The 24890-nt window shown below is 45.1% G+C and overlaps 2 protein-coding genes across 2 annotated transcripts; one reads left to right on the plus strand and one right to left on the minus strand.

The window, feature by feature from the left end:
- Positions 1 to 9818: 9818 nt before the first annotated feature.
- LOC124088068 (olfactory receptor 10H1) lies at positions 9819 to 10766 on the plus strand. The gene has a single exon (XM_046437419.1). The coding sequence runs from the start codon at positions 9819 to 9821 to the stop codon at positions 10764 to 10766; it is 948 nt and encodes a 315-aa protein (XP_046293375.1).
- A 5805-nt stretch (positions 10767 to 16571) lies between these two features.
- LOC124088067 (olfactory receptor 10H1-like) lies at positions 16572 to 19839 on the minus strand. Its single transcript, XM_046437418.2, has one exon. It carries the CDS (start codon positions 19272 to 19274, stop codon positions 18327 to 18329), a length of 948 nt encoding a protein of 315 aa, XP_046293374.1. The 5' UTR covers positions 19275 to 19839; the 3' UTR covers positions 16572 to 18326.
- Between the last annotated feature and the right edge of the window lie 5051 nt (positions 19840 to 24890).

Consider the following 24890-nt stretch of genomic DNA (forward strand, 5'->3'; position numbering starts at 1 on the left):
TTGACTTTTGGAGTCATGGCCCCCCAAAATCATTGCCCAAAACAGTGTGATGCAGCTTTTCCCCTATGTCTTCCTCTAATAGTTTCAAGTCATATTTTAAGTCTTTTTTAAAAAATCATTTTAAAGTACACAATTCAGTGACACTTAGTACATTCACAATATTGTACAAATGTCACCACCATCTGGTTTTAGAACATTGTCAAAGTTTAGGCCATTCAATTTTAGAATATTGTCTGGTTTTAGAACATTGTCATATTTTAAGTCTTTTTAATGGATTATGAGTTGATTTTTGTGTGTGGTGAGAGGAAGGGGTCTAATTTCATTCTGCATATGGATATCCAGTTTCCCCAGTACCATTTTCTAAGAGATATTGCTTTCTACATCATGCAGCCTTATCCCCTTTGTTGAAAATCAGTTATCGAGGAACGTGTGGATTTTTCTGGGCGGTTTATTCTGTTCAACTGGGTTGTGTGTCTGCGTTTTGCTGGGGCCAGGTTTGAAGTCAGGCAGTGGGATGCCTCCAGCTTTGTTCTCGTCCCTCAAGATCACTTTGTCTATTCAAGGTCTTTTGTGGTTCCATATAAATTTTAGAATTGTTTCTTCCATTTCTGTTAAGAAAGTCTTTGGTAGGGATGACACTGACCCTGTAGTATGGATATTTTAATAATGTTAATTCTTCCAATGTGTGAGCATGAGATACATTTTCATATATTTGAGTCTTATTAAATTTCTTTCATCATTGTCAAAAAACACCCCATTCACTCATAAAAGCAACAGTATATCTCCCATGTTATAGTTTTGGCCCCTAAACTTGTAGTATAAAAGTATCGGAAGAACCCCATAGAAATATATCTGATAAGGAAAGTATAAAGACAGAGAGGCAGAAGGACAACACAATGGTACACAAAATTAGTATTTAGAGTCTCAAAAAGAAAATGCTTACAAATCAATAAGAACCAGACAACCTAATAGAAAAATGAAGAAATGTTTTGAACAGGGTTTTTGCAAAAGAGGATATCCATATGAGTTAAAGGAGACTTTCAGATATGAAAATATGTTCAACATCTCTAGCAATTAGAGAAATACAAATTAAAATTACACTATTTCATCTCACTCCTGTCAAAATGGCAATTATCAAGAATACAAGTAATAATGTTGATGAGAATGTGGGGCAAAACATACCCTCATACATTGCTGGTGGGACTACAGTTGGTGCAACCACTCTGGAAAGCCTCGGAAAACTTGGTATGGAGCCACCATTTGACCCAGTTATCCCATTACTCAGCACATACCCAAAAGACCAAAATCAGCACACAATAGTGACACAGCCACATCAATATTTATAGCAGCTCAATTCATAATAGCTAACCTATGGAACCGACCAAGGTGCCATCCAACAGGTGAATGGATAAAGAAACTGTGGTACATATACACAATGGAACATTGCTCAGCCATAAAGAAGAATGACATTATGGCATTTGAAGGTAAATGGATGCACCTGGAGACTATCATGCTAAGTGAAATAAGCCAATCCCAAAAAACCAAAGACCAAATGTTCTGATATATGGATGCTAACACACAGTAAGTAGGTGTATATGTGTGACAGGGAGAGAATGGAAATTCATTGGTTTAGAGGGGAATGAAGGGAAGGGATGGGGGATGGAAATAGGAAAGAGAGTAGTAGGATGAATGGGACATAACTTTTGTATGTTCATGTATGAATACATGACCAGTGTAACTCCACATCATGTACAACCACAAAAATGGGAAGTTATACTCATGTATGTATAACATGTCCAAATAACATTCTACTGTCATGTATAACTAAGAAGAGCAAATGATTTTTTTTTAAAAAGAAGACTTTTCAACCCCACTGGTAATTAAGGAAATATGAATTAAAGCAACAATTGGAGACCATTTGGCAACTATATTGTCAAAATTAATTTCACACTGTCAAACACTGGGGATGGTGTAGGACAATAGATCCCGTGACACACAGGTGCTAGGGGTGTAGATGAGCAGGGTTGTTGGGAGTTAATTTTACGATCCTTCTTAAATTGAAGAATCACATTTCCTAGGACCTGTTTTTTATTTAGGACATTTCTATACATATAATTTATTTATTTATTTTAGTTGTTGATGGACCTTTATTTTATTCATTTGTTGATATATGGTACTGACAATCGAACCCAGTGCCTCACATACGCTAGGCAGGCTCTCTACCACTGAGCCCCAGCCCCAGCCCCCTAGGACCTGATCTTGTTATCACCTTAATCTGTATTTGAATCAGCTAGTGCCCGTGAGCAATAAAAGACAGATGAGGAGATGTGTCGCATTATTCCTAGTAACAGTGGAAAACTGGAAGCAACTGAGGTGTCTATGAGTAGGGAACAGCTAAACCCAGGCCACAGATGATCATCAACTTGAATATTAAACTGCTTTTATGAAAATTGGGTGGTTCTAAAGAAACATTCTCACCAGGATAATTTTACTTCTCAGTGGACATTTGGCCATATCTGGAAATACTTCTGTCATGTCCGGGGTGGGGACATGCTGCTGGTATCCAGTGGGCAGACAAGGGATGCTGCTGGGCATCCTGCCATGCACAGTGGGGGTGGGGCGCACTGCAAAGAATGGTGCAGCCCAGCACATGGGCACTGCCAGGGCTGAGACCTGGTTTGAATTCAACTCCAAGTTGCTCAGTGGAAAAGCCAAAAGTCTCAGAAAGGACAATCAGATTCATGTCAAAACACACAGCAGAGGAAAATAGCCCAACAGTCTCTCCGGAAGTTTAGCATAGAATTACCAGTAATGTCACTCGTGGGCATGTACCCGGAATAATTCAAGAGTTCAAACAAATCTTTCTACACCAATGGTCGAAGCAGCACTGTTCATCATAACCAAAAGGTAGAAAGGACCCTGGTGTCTATCAGCAGAGGATGGGTAAACAAAATGTAGATCCAGGCACCAGGTTTCCCTGAGCCATGCAAAAGACAGATGTTGCTGATACACGCAACGCCACAGGAGAACCTGGGAGCACTGTGATGAGAGACAGCCATCAGGCACAAAACGCCACCTCTTCTAGGATGCCATTGGTATGGGGTATTCTCAATGGGCAATTCCACTGAGGCAGGAAACAAACCGGCGATTGCCGGGGTCTGGGAGGTGGGAGAGCAAGCAGTGAGTGCTCACGACTGTGTGGTTTCCTTTAGAGATGATGAAAATGTTTTGGAACCAGCTAGAAGTGGTACTTGTGTGATACTGTGAATGCCTTAAGCCCCATTGAACTGTACTCTGTAAAGTGGTTAATTATATGAAATGTGTCTCAAAAATAAAACTGTGATGTGCAGCACTTCAAAGGTCTGCATTGGTTGATGTGCCACATGCCTATGAAGGTCTGAAAGGATGTCATGTAACTGACTGTCATGGTGGCATGGCAGCCCTTAGCCTTACTTGTAGCATTTCAGTTACTTAAGAAGAAGGAACAAATACACACATGATCTTTGATTTTGAAAAATCATTAAAAATCATCTAATTGGGCAGGAGACCTAGATTCAGAAGGAGGAAGGTGGAGGGGCCTGTCAGGTAGCCGCCTCAGTCCCAGCGGGCAATGATGGGGTTGCTCTCCTGTTGACATCAACAGCCAGGTCCCCAAATCCCAAATTTGTAGAGCATTAGTCTCTTCTCAAGCCCTTGAGAAGTTCAGGTAATTGACTCAGCCTGGGAGGAAAAGTGAGGACACAGATTCCCTGATGTTGCCTCATCCCCGAGCGGGTCCCAGGGGTCTCGGCATTCCCTGTCGCAGAGGCAGAGGTGGAAGGACACCAGCGAGAGAAAAAAGTGGGCGGGAAGCAGGGAGGATAAATGAAGGTGGTCAAGCTCTGTCAAGCTCCCTGCCCAGCGGCCGAGGCTCACAGGTCACCCTCCACACGTTCTCAACAGGGAAACTCCAGGGTCAGCTGCTGTGGTGAGGCAGAAACAAGTAAAGGTTCTGGAGTTCCAGGTGAGTTGCCTCCCCTGCCATCTACCTGACCAGGACACCTGCTGGAGAAGCCACCCATTTGTACAACTCAGGCAATTCAAGTCAGGGGAGCAGGGGACATCAGGACATGTGACGACTGCCTAGCAGACCTGATTCTTTTTGGATGAGGTAGGCTCTTTGGATGGGTAAGCAAACAGAAGCAGAGACAGGAGACCACGGCTTGGTCACTTAGGATGTCTGTCTGCTTCTAACCTTTCTTCTTGGTTTGCTGGGGAAAAAAAATTGGCTGGGGAGAGGCAGAGAGGAAAGAGAGACAAGGAGATTCAGAACGGAGCAGCTCCAGGCTCCCTGGGGTGCAAACAGTGAGGAAAGCGTCTGTGGGCCAGATGAGGGGATGCTAAAGAGTTGGGATAAGAAACGAGGGAGGAGGTAGCTGAGATGGGAGAGGGTCACTAAGAAGGGTGGGCAGCAGGGAAGGCAGAGGAGTTTGAGGGAAGAGAGACCCAGTCCATGGTTCTCAACTGGGGGTGACTTCATCCCCCAAGGGACATCTGAGAGTGTGGGACAATACACCTTATTGTCCTGATTGGGGATGCCACTGGCATCCAGCAGATCAAGGTCAGGAACGCTGAAATGCCCCGGGCAGCGCCCACCCAGTGATCAGCCGTCAGGCCACTCTGCCTCTGTGAGTTCAACTGTTTAGATCCCCACATATGAAGGAGATCATGAGCGATCTGTCTCTCTGGGCCTGGTGGCTGGTTATCAGGCACTGAGGGTGCAGCTGGGAGGGAGGGACTGCAGAATTATTGATGGTGGGCGGTGGAGTTCCCATTAGACTGCAGGAGTAAGTTTTGGGATCCGCTGCCCAGCAGGGTGACTCTCCTCAATGGTAACCCAAATCCATGTCAGATAACTAAGAGTCAGGCTGGGGCTGGGGCTGGGGCTCAGTGGTAGAGCGCTTGCCTAGCCTATGTGAGGCACTGGGTTCAAACCCAGCACCACATAAAAGTAAACAAAAGTATTGTGTCCATCTACAACTAATAAAATAAAATAAAAAATAAGAGACTGTGTTTCAAATAGCTCACCATAAAAACAATAAATGAGGCAATGGATACGGCCATGGTTTGATTTAATCATGACATGCTAAATCAAAACATCACTTATGTACCCCATAAATGCCTACAATTATGATAAGTCTATCAAAAATAATACGAGAAAAGAACAGTCCTGTTTTAAATGTCCCTAATGCTAAAGTTGGGAAACCCCACTGTAAGGACACTTGTGGGCAGGACTTGCCTCGCTGAGTGTGGTCCCCAAGTCTCTGGGCAGAGAGCTGACCTTGCTGTGGGTTCCCCTAGTGTCAGAAAGTCCTCTTCCGTGTTTCTCTTCCTCCTTCATCTTCCTCTCTCTCTCTCTCTCCCTCCCCTTTCTGTTTTTTGTCTTTTTTGTCCCTCTCACTAAAATCTACATTTCTATGCAGTGTCACTCATAGTGTTGTGAACTCCCTGGGTTTTGATAAACACACAATGTCAAGAATCTGTCCCTACAGTGCCCTACGGCATAGTTCCACCACCTTAAGAATTCTCTGTGCCCTTCCTGTTCCTCCCTCTGACCTCACGATTCCCTGGCAGCCAGAGACCTTCCTTTGTCTCCATGATGGTGCGTTTTTTCAGAATGAGCAGGCGCCCCTTGTAGCTACATCCCGAGCTCCGTCATTCCAGAGGGAGGCGTAGCTGCCCTGCACATTTCCCCAGGGGGAAGCAGCTCTCGTCTTCTCAGAGTTCTTTCTTTCTATGGATGTTTGGGGTCTTCAGAGGTATGAGGAGTGAGAGTGTGGGCGTAGCCACGGGGAGGGGTGTGGTCCCCAAGTCTCTTGACCTGAGCATGGCCTCCGACACTCCACAGCCCCCAGTAAGCCATGAGCAACAAGAAGAGGCCAGAAAAAAGCAAGCTTTGGGGTCAGTCAGATCTAAGTTCAGATCCTGGCACCCGTGTTCTACAGTCATGGCACCCTGTAAGTGACAGGTCCTCTGTGGGATTCAGCTTCTCCATCTGCAAAATGGGGTGGTGGTGGGGGCGGAGCTTCACAGGAAAAGATTTAAGGACCACATGAGAGATGCTTGGTCCAACGGAAGCATCCAACCAAGGGCAGCTGTTCTGACTGGGGCATTGCTGTTGAGTTCTGTAGAAATAAGAGTCCCTGACATTAAGGACCCCCCAGTCCAGTGATAGGGTAGATATGGTTCCAAGGCGGTGACAGATGAATGACAGGACAAAGTCATAAGCAAGGAGTTTTAGTCATGTAGGAATTTTTGTTTGGAAGAAGTGACTAAATGTTTTTTGGGAAGAAACTTTCAGGAGTGTGGGACAAAGGAAGTGACACTGAAACTGATTTTAAAAAAAACCTTTATTTTTATTTATTTTTATGTGGTGCTGAGGATCGAACCCAGGGCCTCACACATGCTAGGTGAACACGCTACCACTGAGCCACAAGCCCAGCCCTGAAACTGAATCTCAAAGAGAAACAGGCATGTGCCAGGTGCAAAGGGGGAAGACGGGGCCTGGGAGGTGGAGGGGGGTGCCAACAGGTGAAGTTGCACTCTGGGTTCTCAACCATGCACCGTGGCACCCCACGAGGACACCTGTGTTGTACAGAGACATTGTTTGTTTGTCACATCGGATCTGAGTCTGCTATCTAGCTGGTCAAGACCAGGGACACTGCTATACATCCCACAGGCACAGGCCCCTCCCGGAATGATCTTGCCCTAAACACTCATATTTCCAAGTGTGAGTAACCCTGCCCTAGACACTGGGGAGCCACAGAGGGCCTGTGAGCATGGCACACATCTCCCGGTGTCATTCATGGTCTCTTGGAGGATTTCATTTCCCAGCCACTCACCCCTCTATGATTCCAGAGTGGCAGGACTGTGTGGCACTGTTGGGCACCGTCCTGGGGAGCAATGGCAGATGCTGACCTCAGAGTGGGGGAAAGAAGAAAGCAGTTCCAGGAAGAGAGGCCCCAAAATGGGAGGTGGCAGTACTTGGGGATGCAGCCTCCACTCTCCAAAGTAACTGGTTCCTCCTGATGCTCATGATGAACCTGTCAGGGCTTGATCCAGGGCCTAAGCCAACTGAAGAGCCACTCACTACTGCTTGAACGTCCCCAGAGGGCCATGTTAAGGCTTGGTCCCCAGTCCCTGGTGCTGCTGGGAGGTGCTGGAGCCCTTGGCATTTGGGGCCAAGTGGGAGGTTTTAGGTCATTCTGGCATGCCACCAAAGGGACTGTGGGACCCCTGTCTCCTTCACACCATCCATAAGGTGAATGGGCTTCTCCACACACTCCTGCCATGACGTGCTACCACAGGCCCAGATTAATGGGATCAATTGGTCATGGACTGAAACTTTGAAAAACATGAGCCAAAATAAACCTTCCCTCTCCTTCATTTGATTTACTTATTTGTCAACACTCATGGAAAGGTGACTCACGCAAGTGCCTTTTTAAAATGGATTTTTTTTCCAGTGCTGGGAATTGAATCCAGGGCCTCAGGTGTATGCGGCAAGAGCTCTACCACTGAGCTGCATCCCAAGCCACAGCAATGAAATTTTATGGTGGAAAAATACATATAAAAATGGACCATTTAACTGTTTTTTGAGGCTGGAGGTGAAGGCGGAGAGAGAGAGGGAATAGGGAGGTTGATCAAAGAGCACAAAGCTTCAGAATGACAGGAGGACGGGGTGTTGAGCTCTATCGCACAGCAGGGTGACTGTAGTCAATAATCATGTATGGTACAGCTCAAAATCACCCAGAGAACAAATTTTATTTTTATTTTTTTTAAACTTTTTTTTTAAGAGGGAGAGAGAAAGAGGGAGTTTTAATATTTATTTTTCTTAGTTTTCGGCGGACACAACATCTTTGTTTGTATGTGGTGCTGAAGATCGAACCCGGGCCGCACGCATGCCAGGCGAGCGCGCTACTGCTTAAGCCACATCCCCAGCCCCAGAGAACAAATTTTAAATGTCATCACAAAAGAATCATCAAGGGCTGAGGGTGGAGCTCACTGGTAGAGTGCTTGCCTAGCAAGCATGAAACCTGGGTTCAAACCCTGGCAAACACACATACACACACACACACACACACAATTTTTAAACATTAAAAAGAACAGATTACTTAGGTCATGAATGTGGCCGTGAGCTTGATTATGTAACATTGAATACATATATCAAAACACATCATGTGTGATAAACACATACAATTATGATTAGCCAACAAAAATTATAACAAAAAATTTAAAAGTAAACCATCACAAAATAAGTAATGTATAATCATATCAAAATGGATTCTACTGTCATGTAGAATTAAAAAAAAACCCTTAAAATATAAGTAATGTTTAAGATCCAGCGGCATTAAGTACATTTTCCGGCTGACCTGCTCTCTGCAGTGTTTTACAACTCATCTTCTCCATCTAGTGCCGGACATTTTCATCTCCCCCAAGGAAAAACTGTTCGTTAGCAGTTACTACCATCCCCCTTGCCCCGTCTCTGGAAACCCCTCATCTGCCTTAAGTTCCTCCAGCATGTTCTCTGCAGCACTATCACCAAAGCCAGAAGGAAAAAACAATCCAAATATCCATCAGCTGGTGAAGTACATTCACATAGTGGAATATCGTGTGGCCACAGAAAGGAACAAAGTCACGATGCAGCTACAATGTGGATGAACCTTGAAACCCCACGTTGAACAAAAGAAATCAGACAACGCTGTCACACATTTTTATGAAATGTTTAGAACGGGCCAACCGTGGAAACAGAAAGCAGACGAGTGGTTTACTTTTTAAACTTTTTATTGTCTAATTTGAAAAAAAAAGATAATTTAAATATGGTTCAGTGATTCATCTAGAAACACTGAAATCTCATTAAATTGGGATTATTTACTAAGCACAAACCACACACATTTGCTCACTTATTGTATTGATCTAGTTATCATATGTCACAGCTCCTGGGTTGGCACTCTCAAATAACTCATTTATTTCACCCAACAAAACTTTGAGGTGGGGAAGGGAAACAGTTGCAGAGAAATGAAGAAACTTGCTCAAATTACGCAGCAGGGGAGTAGAGATTTGAACTCAAGTCTGCTAATGCCTGCCTCCTCCTGTCTGATGGTTGTGTGGCATTGTCTCAGAACACAGATGTGCCTCACAGGAGCTGGAAAACAGCACAGTGTTATTTCTGGCTCTTTCCTCACAACCTCAGTCTGTCACCTGTCCTTCTGATTGTCCACATGGATAACCTCAGAGAAAGAATCTGATTGACTTAAATTAAATTGGAGATGCACCCGGTCCCAGGAGCTGACACCATGGGCAGGAAAAATCTTGTGGCACCTGAAGCTGTGGGGACAACAGGATTGATCACAAAGAAATAGCTGGGCAGGAAAGCAATGGCTGGAGGCTACAGGAAAGGGACATTTTCAATGGGGGGAACAACAGGGAGGAATAGCGAAGGGTACAGTCCTTAGAGTCAGCCACCCCTCAGTGCAAGTCTTGGGTTGGCCATTTTAACAGCTTGACCTTGAGAACTTGCACAGCTTTTCTACATCCCAGTCTTCTCAAAAGAGCATGCTCGAGATACTCAAGATGAGGGTGAAAAAAGTCAGGTCCTCCTAAACTGAGGAGAGCATTGGTTACAGGAGGTAACAGTGGGAAAGAAATTAATGCCACCTGTTATTCTTTATCAAGCTCAGCTGCTGGCAGGTCCAGGAAAGGTGGACGCTCCTGACCCTCCTCCATCCTGTAGCTGACTGCTTCCTCCTCATCCTCCTCTTCTACACCCAGGCACAGCCTCCATGCAGAGAGCCAATCGCTCAGCTGTGTCGGAGTTCATCCTCATCGGCTTCTCCGCCTTCCCCCACCTCCAGCTGATGTTCTTCCTGCTCTTCCTGCTCATGTACCTCTTCACGCTGCTGGGCAACCTGCTCATCATGGCCACCATCTGGGGCGAGCGCAGCCTCCACACCCCCATGTACCTCTTCCTGTGCGCCCTCTCCATCTCCGAGATCCTCTACACCTTGGCCATCATCCCCCGCATGCTGGCTGACCTGCTCTCCGCCCACCACTCCATCGCCTTTGTCGCCTGCAGCAACCAGATGTTCTTCTCCTTCACATTTGGCTTCACCCACTCCTTCCTGCTCACCATCATGGGCTATGACCGCTATGTGGCCATCTGCCACCCGCTGCGCTACAACGTGCTCATGAGCCCCCGTGCCTGTGCCTGCCTGGTGGCCTGGTCCTGGGTGGGTGGCTCTGTCATGGGGCTGGTGGTGACAATGGCCATTTTCCATCTCACCTTCTGTGGACCCAATGAGGTCCACCACTTTGCTTGCCACGTCCCACCCCTGTTGAAGCTGGCCTGTGGGGAGGATGTCCCAGTGGTGGCCAAAGGTGTGGGCCTGGTGTGCATCACGGCCCTGCTGGGCTGCTTCCTCCTCATCCTCCTCTCCTACGCCTTCATCGTGGCCGCCATCTTGAGGATCTCATCAGCAGAGGGACGGCACAAGGCCTTCTCCACCTGTGCCTCCCACCTCACAGTGGTCATCGTGCACTATGGCTTTGCCTCTGTCATCTACCTCAAGCCCAAGGGACCGCAGTCCCTGGAAGGGGACACCTTGATGGGCATCACCTACACGGTCCTCACGCCCTTCCTCAGCCCCATCATCTTCAGCCTCAGGAACAAGGAGCTGAAGGTCACCATGAAGAAGACCTTGCTCAGCAAACTCTACCCAGAAAAAATATGATGCTCTGGGAGGAGTCCCTTGGAGTAACTAAATTGGGTTTCCAAATTCCACTGTTAGAGATGATGCTCCACCAACATGAACTAACCTATACTTTTTAGATGTTTTCAGGTTTCTTTGCAAGAAATATCTGAGTGTGTACACCAGGGGTTAATCAACATCAGGTATCTATTTGGGACAGAAGGATATGTGAGGTAATAACACAGAGACAATGATATTTGACTACTTCTATCTGCCACAGGACACTTGATCAGAACCAAACCTCTAACCTGTTTTCCACATGCCAAAATCCAGAGTCATCTAAGATTTCCAGTGGCACAAACCTTCAATGCCATGAGAAGTGGCAGACATCAGCTCCACTTGTACCTGGCAGCACCAGGGAGGAGTGACTCGGATTTTTAAGTGTATCAAAAACTACCATCAGTAACACAGAGGAGAGCAAAAACACCCTATAGTTCAGCATTGCCCAGATCTGTGCAATATGAGTTAGAAACAGCAACAATCAGATTCAGGGGAAACAGCTGAGGAAACTTTGATGCTTTAGGTGTGAATCTTGAATACTTATAGACAGAAATGCCTTTGTGGTTGGTTCAAGTAAAAGTGCCCCATTGTGAGATACTGTCCACTGTGCTAGATGGCGACACAGCGCATGGGCCAGCAGGAAACTCTGGTGGACAAGGACAATGAGTTCAGAGCGCAGGATGAAAATTTATTTTATCTCATGTCACATGGGCTTAATGCACATCTGTTTCTCCATGAAGAGGGATTACAGGTCGATCCCACTGAAGAGTATTTATAATTAGCTAAAATTAGGTGTTTTCGCATTTAAGTTGAATAGCAGACTACATCGTTTGTTCTAAGTACAAGTTTAGTCTGTCTCTCTCTTTAGCAGTAAAAAGAAATCCTGGGATGACATCAAGTGGCAGGAAGTAGGCAACAATTTCAGTTACAATGGGGAATCCAGAGAAGCCCCCTTTGCAGGATGATGTTGCACCTCATGCTGGGGCACAGGATATCCTCACAGCCTCATGTGGCAACAAACAGAACCACACACATGCTCCATTTTAAAGGGGGAAACTAAAGCTCCAAATCTGCGTGACTCACTCAAGTTCACATGACCCAGATGATCCAGGCGTCATGCAGGTCTTTGTGGACTCCATGTCCTCTCCATTCAGGGCTTTATGCAGTATCTTCCTACAGGAGGTTTTGTGGATCCCAATTCCAGGGAGACTGTCCATTCTCCAAATCAAATACCCCAACATCCTTATTTTATGGCACAGGAGCTCAATAGTGACCCATTTTGTACTGGAGCTTACGTCCTAGGCACACTGAGGAAAATTTTGATGAATTCAGGAGTCATGATTTTAAAATAAATAAGATCCATCTGGCCCGGAGCCCAGTGATGTCCTAATGAATAGGGAACCTGGGAAATGAATGGGCACCAGCTGTGAGTTGAGCTCTGGATATCTCACACCACACTGTGCATCCTTGGGCTGCAAGCTTCATCATTAGATCACCTCGTTCGTTCCAGAACCAGCATGGTTGTTGGAACATACAATCAATTCTGAACAAATATTTCTAGGGTGGACTAATTAATTCCCCACCCCACTGAACAAACCAGAATATTTGCTTATGTATTTACTAAGAAATCTCATTGCTCCCCAGAGCCATGGGAAAGCATGTTTCAGGCAGACGGATCCAGGTTCAAATCTTGACTCCTGATTAGAACAGACACTTGGTTATGTCAGTGCCTCATAGATTTGTTCCACATCTGTGTAAACAAAAAGGTGTTCAGAGCAGTGACATTTATGACTGGAAAACATGAGATAAATCACGAATAAAGGGCTATTAAAGAAATGGTGGCTCGTTAATACAATGGAACACAAGGCAACCATTAAACCCACTCCAACCGGGTACTTCACCAGAGCCCCTCCCTCTTTGAAGTCCTGTTAGGTATCAAGGTTTTGTGTACCACATGTTCGTCTTGGTGCTCAGTGAAGCAGGGTTGTGGGATAGCCCTGAAAGGCTATGCATCAGCAGGGGTACCACGGGAGAGTGCCACTCCACCTGAGGGTCTTGACCGACCTTTCTTCTCCCAAAACCCCTTTCTCCAGGAACTGCCTTTGCTGTTTGACTCCAAGCATCTGTGAAGTGTCCCCAGGACTCATCTCCAAGACAATAGCTGACAGGAAGTGAGATAGATGACACCTTACTTTCTCAGAGGCTGAGAAGTGCTGACCTGCAGGTAGGGATGTGTACTGCTTAAGTGATAAAGCAGATTGCCCCTGGGTGAATCACCTGTTATCTAGTAGGATCAGTTTTCCATCATTAAATTGGGTTTTAACAATAATGTGTACACGTTTAGGATGGTTCTCAAAACTGAATAGCACCTTCTGTGTAGGGCAGTTGACAGAGTCTGGCATCCATACAGACCCAATAAATGCCAGTTTCTCAATGTTACCTTAGTAAGTATCAGTGGCCTCTCTATCTCAAGACCTATGTTCACTTTGGGGCACAGGGAGGCATCTGTCATGGTTCCTGACCTTTAAGTTATTCCCAGGAGGCTTGGTGAAATGACTCACAGAAATATTATGTTTTAATATTGCAGTATTGGTCATGGTTCTCCAGAGACCCAGAAACAATAAGATACAGACAGACAGATGTAGGTAGTTGATAGGCAGATAAATATTTACTATAAGATATGGGTTCATGTAATCATAGAGGTTGAAAAGTCTCACGAAAACAAAACTGCACACTGAAGACCAGAAAAACAGTGCTGCAGTTCAAATGCCCAAGAGCAGAGACCCGAGAGTGAGCATTCCAACCTGGGTCTCCAGGCCTGAGAACCAGGAGCACCAAAGAGAGAAGAAGATCGATGTCCCTGCTCATGCAGACAGGAGGCGGGAGCATGAATCCAACCTTGATTTTCATGTTCTACTCAGTCCCTCAACAGATTAGGTGATGCCCTTCTAGATTGGGGTGGGCCATCTACTTTTCAGTGTATCAGTTGCAATCGTAATCTCTTCCAGAAACACCCCACAGACACACTAAGAAATTATCTAATTAGGCATCCCGGCATCCCATGATCCAGTCCAATTGACACATGTAATTAACCATCGCAGGACCAAATTCTGAGAGTACTGACAGAGGCAAGCCTGTTGTGGCCTAAGATGTGTCAGCTAGGTGTTCCCTTATCCACGTATCAGTGGTTCTCACCCAGGGGCAATTCTACCCCCCATCAGGGGACTTTTGCAAGTTCCTGAGTCCTTTTAGGTTACAACTGAGAGAGGTGGAGATGTTCCACACCGTCTCACAGGCCAAAGACAGGGGTGCTGCTTAGTGTCCTATAGCACACAGGATAGCCTCCCCGCAACTGCTCCTGTTCGAAGGACCAAAGATGACCAACCTCACACACTCACTCAACAAACATTGACAGAGCACCTACTGTGTGCCAGGTACTTTTCTGGACACCACAGGGGATATAACACTGAACCACTTAGACAAGATCCCTAATCTCAGTGCTCACACTTGAGAGGGAAAACAAGGATAGGAAGGAAACAGAACCAGCCCTCAGCATGCCATGCTACACCCCCAAGTCAACCAACTGGGGGATGAAAATATCTTAAAAAGTGGCATCTGTACTGAACCCATACAGATTTTTCTTACCATTATTCCCCCAAATAATACAGTGCAATGACTATTTACATAGTGTTTACATTTTATTAGGTATTCTAAGTCATCTAGTGGGGATTTAAAGCCTACAGGTGTATGTGCACAGGTCCTGTACACTGCCACACAGTTTTGTGAAGAACTTGAGCATCCTCTGATTTTGCTCTCTGTGGGAGGGCCTGGAGCCAGTGCCCCCACGGGGTAGTCAGAGAATCTTGTGGTGAATTAATGCATACGATAAATTGGGACAAAAGTTCTGAGGGAAATTGATGAGTTGCAGGAGCAAGTTGTGATGGAGACAGCGACACAGCGGCCGTCGGGAAGGGCTTCCTGAGGAAGTGACAGTTAGGGCTGACTTAGGGGTGTGCAGGGATAGGCAGGAGTGTCCCAGGTAGAAGGTGGGGTCGGTACAAGGGCTCTGAGGTCCACGTGTGGTTGGTTAGCCACAGCTGGTCAGAGGGACGGGAGGGCTGGGGGCTGAAGAGTGCACGTGGAGACCGAGCAGGGGATGACCCTGTGTCCTGGGTGGCCGCATGAGAGTTTGTACCACTTCCTAAGAAAAGAGGACCATTTAACAATTCCCTTTTAGGGAGACCCCTCTGACTGCTGGGCACAGACACCTTTGTAGCTTGGGGTTGGAATAAGAGGGAGAGTATTCCTGAGGAGGGACTGGAATTCCCTCCTCAGGAAGAGCGGGCCAAGGGAAGGCGGAGCGTGGCCTCTCTGCAGCTGGCCATGGTCCCCAGAAATTGGCATCTGTGACTCAGGGCTCCAGTTAGCTCAGGGAGGGTGTCCCTGAAAGTCTGCAGCAGCCTGTTTTCATGCTCTGTGCCCTAATCACCTCTCTGGGCTCTGCCTTGGGGACACCAGTGAATGTGGCACAGAGGAGACCATTAGCAAGGAAGGGCACACAGTGGGGAATGCAGGCACTGGGGACTTCAGACAGGAGGAGCTGATTAGTGCAAGGAGATGAAGACAGGGCCCCCCTGGGCGGGGGGACTGGCCAGTGGGACTTCTGTAGCATCCGTGGGTTGGGGGTCATCATTCCAAGATTCTGTTTGTATTTACACAGACTTTGCCATTTATCCCTATTTTCTGTCACCAGGTAAATTAATGGTGACTTCTATTTTTCAGTCTTTGAAAGGAAAAAAAAAATGCAGGTGATCTTTACCCCTTTGGAGGGCAACGAGGCAATCACCTCAAGTACTCAACTGAAGGGGTCACCCAAAATTCAGCACACGAGGTAAATATGATTTTTAAGGTCTTTGGGATTGAACCTGGGGCCTCAGAAATGCCAGGCAAGTGCCCCACCACTGAGCTACATCCCCAACCAAAGATGAATAATATTTAATGCAATACTTTTTTCATTCAAAATTGATATTTTAAAATTATACATATTTTTGGGTACAGTGTGATAATTTGATATATGTTAAATCAATAGGAATTTCAAAAACCCCGCGATAAAGCATTATATCAGCATTTAAATAGAACATTTGACATACTGCTCTTATAGGACCCTGTCTCCCTCACGACACTCTGACCCAGAGGTCTAGAACTTGCTACTTATAAAAAGCAACATATAGGGGCTGGGGTTGTGGCTCAGTGGTAGAGCACTTGCCTGGCATGCGTGAGGTCCTGGGTTCGATTCTAAGCACCACATATAAATAAATAAGGTTCCATTGACAACTAAAAATATATTAAAAAAACTTTTTTTTTTAAAAAAGCAACATATAATCACTGAGTCCAACCTTTTTGATTGTTTCAAATGTATATAACAACTAATACTAAGTAAAGGAGTAAAAATAAGGTTTGTTTTAATTTCAGAAGGCATTAACATTGGTCCTAACTACAGGAAGTTGGCTTTTTCTCTGAAACCATGGGGAACCCCAGTGCTGGTTCTGGGGTTAATCAGGAGCCAGCTTTACCTTCAGCTTTCAGTCACACAGTGTGGTTCTCACCCATCCTCCAGGACGTTCCAAGCTGTCTGCGGAACCATGACCCACTGCAGAGCACCAGCTGTCCCCGGGACTCACCTGCACCTTCCCTCTTGTGCGGCAACCATGTGGGACTTCACATTTCATAGGGAAGGTGAAAGGTGTCCCCAGGATTGCTGCTTACCTACCCAGGACTTCTAATGTAACCCAAGAACCTGGCTTTAGAAGGGATCAGGAATTTTTTTAGGCAAACAGCTCAATACAGGTTGAACTTCTGTCAACATCCAAAATGTGAAAAATGCTCCCAAGTCCAAAATTTTGGAGCATGATGTCATAACTGGAAAATTCCATGTGTGACTTCCATAATGGGTCACAGCCAAAGTGCAGGTGACTAAAAACACTGCAGGTAATTCCTTTCAGGACATGTGTATGTGGTGTGTACGAAACATACATGATTTCATGTTGAGGCCCGTGTTCTATCCCCAGGATATCTCAATGTGTAGATGCACATATTTCAAGATCTGAAAAAAAAATTCTGAAATCTGAAATACTTCTAATCCCAGGCACTTTGGATAGTTTATACTCAATTTGTATTTAAACATGATGACCTTTTCCATATCAATTCAGCTACTAAAAAATAACAAAACAGAAACATGATGTTCAGTTTGACCAAACTCTTAAGGGGTCTCCCTAATTCTCACCCAGTAGGTATTTCTTCCTAACCTCGTGATAAGAACGTATTTCTTCATCCTGGGCTCATTTCCTTGGTGTTAGCTGGAGTTCATCTCTTGTTTCCAATCCAACTCTCCTTCCTCCCTGGTCTTCCCCCTCCTACCCCTTGAGAAGTGGGTGCTTCTGATCCCTGTTCTTCAACTCAAAGAATAAGTTCCGGGCCTTTCTGCTTCACAGCCGGGACTTTAGCGACTGACTTAATCTCTTTGTACTTCAGTTTCTTCATCTTCAAAATAGAACTACTGATTCTATTTTCCTCTTAAAGTAAAAGAACACATACGTTAAACTCTTAAGATCTATCATTACTCATTACTCGTTGGGTTTCTCAGTGGTAGAGCGCTTGCCTAGTATGTGAAAGGTCCTGGGTTCAATCCTGAAAAATCAAATTAAATACCAATAAGATACCACTAGGATGACTACAGTGAAAAAGAAAGGAATTAAAGTTATTGGTGAGAATGTGAAGCAATCAGAACACTGTTGGTGGGGATCTAAAACGAGCAGTCTCTTTGGAAGATACTGTGGCAGTTCCACAAATGACTAAACACGGAGTTACTGTATGGTCCATCAATTACACTCTTAGGTATATAGCAAAAGATATGAAGACATATGCTCATGCAAAAATTTGTACATTATTATTTAGAGCAGCATAATTCATAATAGACAAAAGAGAGAGAGAAAGCAAATGACTATTGATTGCTGAGCTGATAACCAGAATGTGGTCTAGCCAAACAGTGGAATAGCATACAACCACGAAAAGGAATGAAGCACTGATCCATCATACAACATGGATGAACCCTGAAAACATGATGCTGAGTGAAAGAACGCAAACACTGGAAGACATGCATCATATGATTCCACCTCTATGAAATGTCCACAAGAGGGAGATCCAAAGAGAGACTATATTAGTGGTTGTCAGGGCCTGGGGGAAATAGGAGCAATGATTGGAGGGATCAGGGATTCCTTTTGCAGGTGATGAAAATGTCCAAAATTGGCTGTGCTGATGACTGCACAAAACTTCAAACAATAAATTATATGGTACATGAGTCATATCTCATTAAAGGTGCCAAAAAGATGGAACCTAGATGATCAATGCTGAAAAGCTTGGGAGCAACGGCCGGCATAACCATTAACAAGGAAGGAAGGAGAGAGGGGAGGAGGAGAAGGGAGGAGAGGAGGGAGATGGAAGAGTGAACTGCTCACAAGCAGTCCCTGTGGAGGGCCAGCCTCTTCAAGAGTTCTGGGGAAGGAGTTTGCTGAGCAAGGTCTTCTTCATGGTGACCTTCAGCTCCTTGTTCCTGAGGCTGAAGATGATGGGGCTGAGGAAGGGCGTGAGGACCGTGTAGGTGATGCCCATCAAGGTGTCTCCTTCCAGGGACTGCGGTCCCTTGGGCTTGAGGTAGATGACAGAGGCAAAGCCATAGTGCACGATGACCACTGTGAGGTGGGAGGCACAGGTGGAGAAGGCCTTGTGCCGTCCCTCTGCTGATGAGATCCTCAAGATGGCGGCCACGATGAAGGCGTAGGAGAGGAGGATGAGGAGGAAGCAGCCCAGCAGGGCCGTGATGCACACCAGGCCCACACCTTTGGCCACCACTGGGACATCCTCCCCACAGGCCAGCTTCAACAGGGGTGGGACGTGGCAGAAGAAATGTTGGACCTCGTTGGGTCCACAGAAGGTGAGATGGAAAATGGCCATTGTCACCACCAGCCCCATGACAGAGCCACCCACCCAGGACCAGGCCACCAGGCAGGCACAGGCATGGGGACTCATGAGCACGTTGTAGCGCAGCGGGTGGCAGATGGCCACGTAGCGGTCATAGCCCATGATGGTGAGCAGGAAGGAGTGGGTGAAGCCAAATGTGAAGGAGAAGAACATCTGGTTGCTGCAGGCGACAAAGGCGATGGAGTGGTGGGCGGAGAGCAGGTCAGCCAGCATGCGGGGGATGATGGCCAAGGTGTAGAGGATCTCGGAGATGGAGAGGGCGCACAGGAAGAGGTACATGGGGGTGTGGAGGCTGCGCTCGCTCCAGATGGTGGCCATGATGAGCAGGTTGCCCAGCAGCGTGAAGAGGTACATGAGCAGGAAGAGCAGGAAGAACATCAGCTGGAGGTGGGGGAAGGCGGAGAAGCCGATGAGGATGAACTCCGACACGAGGGTATGGTTAAGTCGCAACATGGCAGTCACACTTGACAGAGGAGACAGAAAAGAAGCCTCAGTGTTTGGAGCACTGGGTCACCTGGGAGTTCTTCCTAGAAGGACCCCTGAGGTGCTCCTTCACCTGTCCAGTCATTGTCGGTCCAGATGTGAAAAGACTGTTATACAACTGTCCCATGTGTTAACAAGATTGGTTCTGAGATGCCCGATATGTCAACATCCACAAATAACCAGGTCCCTTACATGAAAGGGCTGCGTGAACCTGTGCATTTCCTCTCGTAGCTTTAAATCATTTCTAGATGACTTAGAATATGCAATACAACACCCACGCTCTTCAATACAACACCCATGCTATGGAAATAATTGTTACACTGGATTGCGTAGAGAAAATGACAAGAGGAAAATCTGTGCATGTTCAATACCGATACAAGAATCAAAGGCCCTTCTACATTTTTGATCCCTGGATGTGGAACAGATGGACACAGGGAGCTGGCTGGAATAAGGTGCTGAGTTTAAACAAGATAATGCATCCTAAGTGCACGACACCCAGCAGGAACTCAGGGAATAGTGATACTGGTAATAGTTATTACTGCTATTTTAAATCCTAAAGATAGGATCTCAGAATATCTATCCAGCCACAACCAGCTTGAGTCCCCGCTTCAGAGATGAGGGCCCTTTAAATGGATCCTGAATGTTTGTGACTTTAGTCTTCTCTTCCCTAAAATGAAGATAACAATCTCAAATGGATAGGGTTGTTATCAAGATTAAATAAGATTGTGCTCATAATGTACCTATATTATGAGTGTAAGCTTGGTGTAAGTACTTAAGAAACTGAGGATAGGCCTAGATGGCCACACGCAGATTCTTCTAAACCATAGCAACCTACAGGTATATCTTTTCATTGGTGAGTTTAATCCATTTGCCTTTTTGGTAATTACTCTTGATTTGGAATTAAACTGGTATCTTACTTCATATTCCAGATATTATAAGTAATATATATGTACAATTATATGTTTATATTTATTCTATAATATGTACATATAAACACACAAATAAGCACACATTTGTTTTTACCACACCAAAGAACAGATGCTACTTAAGAACATGGAATTTTGCCCTATGAAAAGTCTTGTGTTAGGACATGAGGAAACTCTAGATAAACTCTCAAATACCAGTATCAGGAAGACAGAGTCTCTGACTATTCTGCAGTAAAGGAATTAAATAATAGGTATATGAATAATTTCTCATGTTTAGAACAGAAATATCAACTTGAGTTGTGTGATGTTGCCATAGTAATATATTCTTCAACCATCTTTGGCCTAGAAGGAGAATTAACAAATACTTTGTACTAGGGTTAGGTTTGTAGCTCAGCGGTGGATAGTTCCTGCATGTGTGACGGCCTGGGTTTCACCCCAATGACAGGAATCAAAAGAAATTCTAAGAACTAAACGATAAAAACAATACAAAAAATAAAAAGGAACTAAATGACAATGAAAAGTTGATTAACAACTGAGTGAGATGGATTGTATCCTGGAACATAAAATTGACATTATAGAAAAATTGGCAATATTTAAGTAAGACGTGTTTGCACAAAAGTATTGTATCACTGTTGACCTTCAGGTGATTCTACAAGGGTTACATATGAGGCTGCCAAGAAGAGAAGTTTTGAGGGAAGTACACGGATTTTCTGTATTCTATTTGCAATTTCTTTGTAAGTTCAAACTTAGCAAATAATTAAAAGTGGAGGGCTGGGGATGTGGCTCAAGCAGTAGCGCGCTTGCCTGGCATGCGTGCGGCCTGGGTTTGATCCTCAGCACCACATACAAACAAAGATGTTGTGTCCACCGAAAACTAAAAAATAAATATTAATTCTCTCTCTCTCTCTCTCTCTCTCTCTAAAAAAAAAAAATTAAAAGTGGAAAAAGTATCATTCCAAATAGCAGCAAAATCAACAAATATCTAGGAATTAATTTAGAACAGAACACAAAAGACCTCCATGGAGCTCAATTAAACCTCTCATGAATAGAAAACATGGAAGAAGAGTTTTTTAAAAACTAGATGACTTTTGAATACAATAGTAAAAAAATTTTTACTATTCTTCCCCAAGGTTAATCTACACATTCAAAGAAGACCTATCAAAAAATCCAGATGAATTTTTTTTGAGAAAGATGATATGTTTATTACAAAACTTTCATGACAGAATAAAGATCATGAAAAAATTAAGTCATCCTTGAGAATGACGAGGGAAGAGGGGAGGAGGAAATCGCATTCCCAGATATCGTGATGGTCTAGAAAGCCATGGAAATAAAGCTCTGGGGGATTAGTGAAGGACAAACAGACCCGTGGGTCAGAATTAAGAAATACTTTGTACTAGGGTTGGGCATGGAGCACTGTGTAGATATAAAATGTACGATGATAAAATAAGCATTTCCATCTCTTCAAACCCTTATCTCTTCTGTATGTTGAGAGCTTTCAGTTCTATTCTCATTTTTTCTATAATGTAATTTTTATGTTCCAGGATAAAATCCATTTCACTTAAGGTTACAGCACATTCCAAAAGGGAAAAGATGGATTGTTTATAGGATGCTGTTGATAAAACTGTCTTTCTATGGAGACAAAAGCAGACCTGGACTCTCCATGATAACACATTCGAATAAAGACCCAATTCAATAGGGCTGTGGCTCAGTGGTGGAGCACTCGCCTGGCATGTATGAGACACTGGGTTCTATTCTCAATGCCACATATAAATAAATAAAGGTCCATTGACAACTAAAAAATATTTTTTAAAAAATTAATTAATGGCCAAGCCAAGGAAGATGCAAACATAGTTACTAAAAGAAATGCTGGATGATCTTTATGATCAAAGAATAAGAAAAGACTTCTTTGAAAAGCAAAACAAAACATAAGAGAAATAAAACCATCAATTTCGTTACACTGACATCATATATCCAATCACAGAGAGCCCTGTGGATAAAGTCAACAGAAGATAGATTGCAAGAAGATATCTGCAGCATTGAAAACAGACAGGAGATTAATATCTAGAATCTACAAGGCACATCCACAAACCAAAAAGAAAACAGACTGGAACCATGGTAAAAACTAGACAAAGGATAAATAGGCAATTTGCAGAAGAGGAGACTCAATAGGCTGAGGGCAACTAAGACTGAAGCTCACCAGCCACTAGAGAAGAACAACTTAAACCAGTAAAGTGAGAAAAGAAAAAGACAGAAGGTTCTCAACACACAGCAGTAGTAAGGTTTTGAGGAGATGAGAATGCTAATTTTATCATCACACACTATATATATGTCAAAGTCTCATACTCTACCACATAACCATGTATAAATAGTTTGTCAATTAAAAAAATAAAGATAGATAGGATGCAGCCATTCCAGTAGGTACCTGGCTGTTCATGTCCAAATTAGGAGAACACTTACCCCAAGTCCCAGAAACTACTCCTGGATCTCCACCTGAAGGACCTTCTTTCTCCCAGGTGAGGGGTTGTGATTGAGGACGTTCAGTGTAGCATCATCTGGGATGGCAAGAAAGTCAGGGCAGTCTGAGTGATCCCCACTAACTGGAGAAGTGGGGAGTCAAACCAGGATGAGTGCACACGGTGAAGATCTAGGCAGCCTTAGGAAGCACAACCCTGACGTGGACACAGCAACACGGATGACTCCAAACAGTTCTGGGAGAACAAGGCTGAGATCTCCAGCAAAGAGGAATGGGCCACAGCTGAAGCATGCATGTGAAATGTATACATTTTATGAGAATTCACACAAATAGAAGGATACTCTTCTTTTTAATTGTAAATGGATCTTTTATTTTATTTATTTATTTGTATGTGGTGTTGAGGATTGACCCCAGGGCCTCACACATGCCAGCCAAGTGCTCTACCACTGAGCCACAACTCCAGCCCCAAGGATACTCTTTGATCAAATTGGAATGAGCACCTGAGGGGGACAGGAGTGACACATGATGATATATAAATAAGACTGTCAAGTTGGGCAGATCAACCTGGATAGTATGTCATCTGCTAAGGAGTTCAAGGAACTCAAAATCTGCGGTTTAAGTTTGAAAAAAATTTGTGAACATACATTTTTCACACACGTATGTACATCATTGATGAACTCAAGCTACTGTTGAGAACAGATTTTCAGTACTTAACTTGGGACAAAGTTCATTTCAGTATCACAGACTTGCCCTCAACCCTGCCTGCTAGCTGGTTGCTAGGTATTGTTTTAGCACCAAGGTCAGTGCAGTGCTAGGCAGACTCAGAATCCCACCCCCAAAAATGGACGATTTGGCTGGACTCAGGGGAGGTCATCTCACACCTGAAAGAAGCATTAGTGAGCTAGAGAGAACCAGCCAGAGGGACCAATGACTGGAACACATCTGTCACCTCTGTCTTCCTCATTTCTCTCTCCACCCGATTGTGCCTGCCCATCTCACCTCCTTTGTCTGCCAGTGACAATTGCCTCTGGTTGAGGGGTCATGGAGACCCGTAGCTCAAATCACAAATTCTCACTGTGTTGGGATAACCAGAGGCCTGCCCTCATGGGTTCCCTGTGTGGGTGACATGCCGAGCATTCCACACCACCTTCTCAAGTCTTGCTAGCAGGAAGACTATCATTGCCATCACCTATCGTCACTGCTATTATCCACCAATCGTCACTGCTGGTGGTTCTCTGTGGAGCAGGTTGTCACTCATCCTCACCCACATTGGCCCCATGGCAGTCCAGGGCTTCTACTCTTTCCAGGCTAATGTCCCCTCTGACAGTGAATGTCCTCTGCCCTCGGCAAGCTCCGGGGGTCTTGCTCCTCAATGCACGTTACTGAAGTCATCCAGAAGGCTTTCTCAGCTCCCTCTCCCCTGGCAGGTGCTCCCTTCTCTCCTTTCCCAGAACAATCCCTTGGTGAGACTTTCCAACCCTTCTCAAAGTTCCTGCAGGAGCCTGGATCTCTGGGAGGAGAAGGGCCAGAGTCCCCCTCAGCTGCAGTCTCCCAGGCAGAGCCCCAAGCTGGAGCACACGCAGGCTGGCTCCCAGATCCTGTACCAGAGCCCTCTCCTCTCAAGGGGATGCTGTTCAGCCTCTGCAGCTCTCTTTGCTTGTGCACCTGTGCCATAGAGGGTGTATACAGGGGCAAAGGTGGCAGAGCTCAGCAATGACACAGAATTACCCGGGTGTGAAATACACACTGCAAGTGACACTCATGAAACTCTCAGTCAGGAACGGAGATGATGTCACTCATTCCACATAAACCTACTGATCACTTATCAGATGCTCATCTGAGATCGGGTTAATCTAGGAACACAGCAGCTCCATGCCCAAGGAATTTGTGCTGGTTAAACACTGTCCCTTCAACTTCATATCTACCCCAGAGTGCGACCTTATTTGGACACAGGGTCTTTGCAGATTTAATCAAGGGAAGACCTCAAGATGAGATCATCCTAGAGTAGGGTGGCTTTAACTCCAGTGACTGGTGTCCCCATAAGGAAGAGAGGGGAGAGAGAGAGAGAGAGAGAGAGAGAGAGAGAGAGAGAGAGAGGGAGGGAGGGAGGGAGGGAGGGGAAGGCTGTGTGAAGATGGAGGCAGAGACTGGAGAGATGCAGCCACCAGAAGCTGAATGAGGCAAGGA

This window comes from Marmota monax, unplaced genomic scaffold (assembly GCF_021218885.2).
Source record: "Marmota monax isolate L192 unplaced genomic scaffold, Marmota_monax_Labrador192_F-V1.1 WCK01_AAM20220418_F8-fsc00021, whole genome shotgun sequence".
Classification (NCBI taxonomy): Eukaryota; Metazoa; Chordata; class Mammalia; order Rodentia; family Sciuridae; genus Marmota; species Marmota monax.

Excerpts from the sequence above, each read along its gene's own strand:
- LOC124088067 (XM_046437418.2), bottom strand. The coding sequence starts at position 19,274 with ATGTTGCGACTTAACCATACCCTCGTGTCGGAGTTCATCCTCATCGGC.
- LOC124088068 (XM_046437419.1), top strand. The coding sequence starts at position 9,819 with ATGCAGAGAGCCAATCGCTCAGCTGTGTCGGAGTTCATCCTCATCGGC.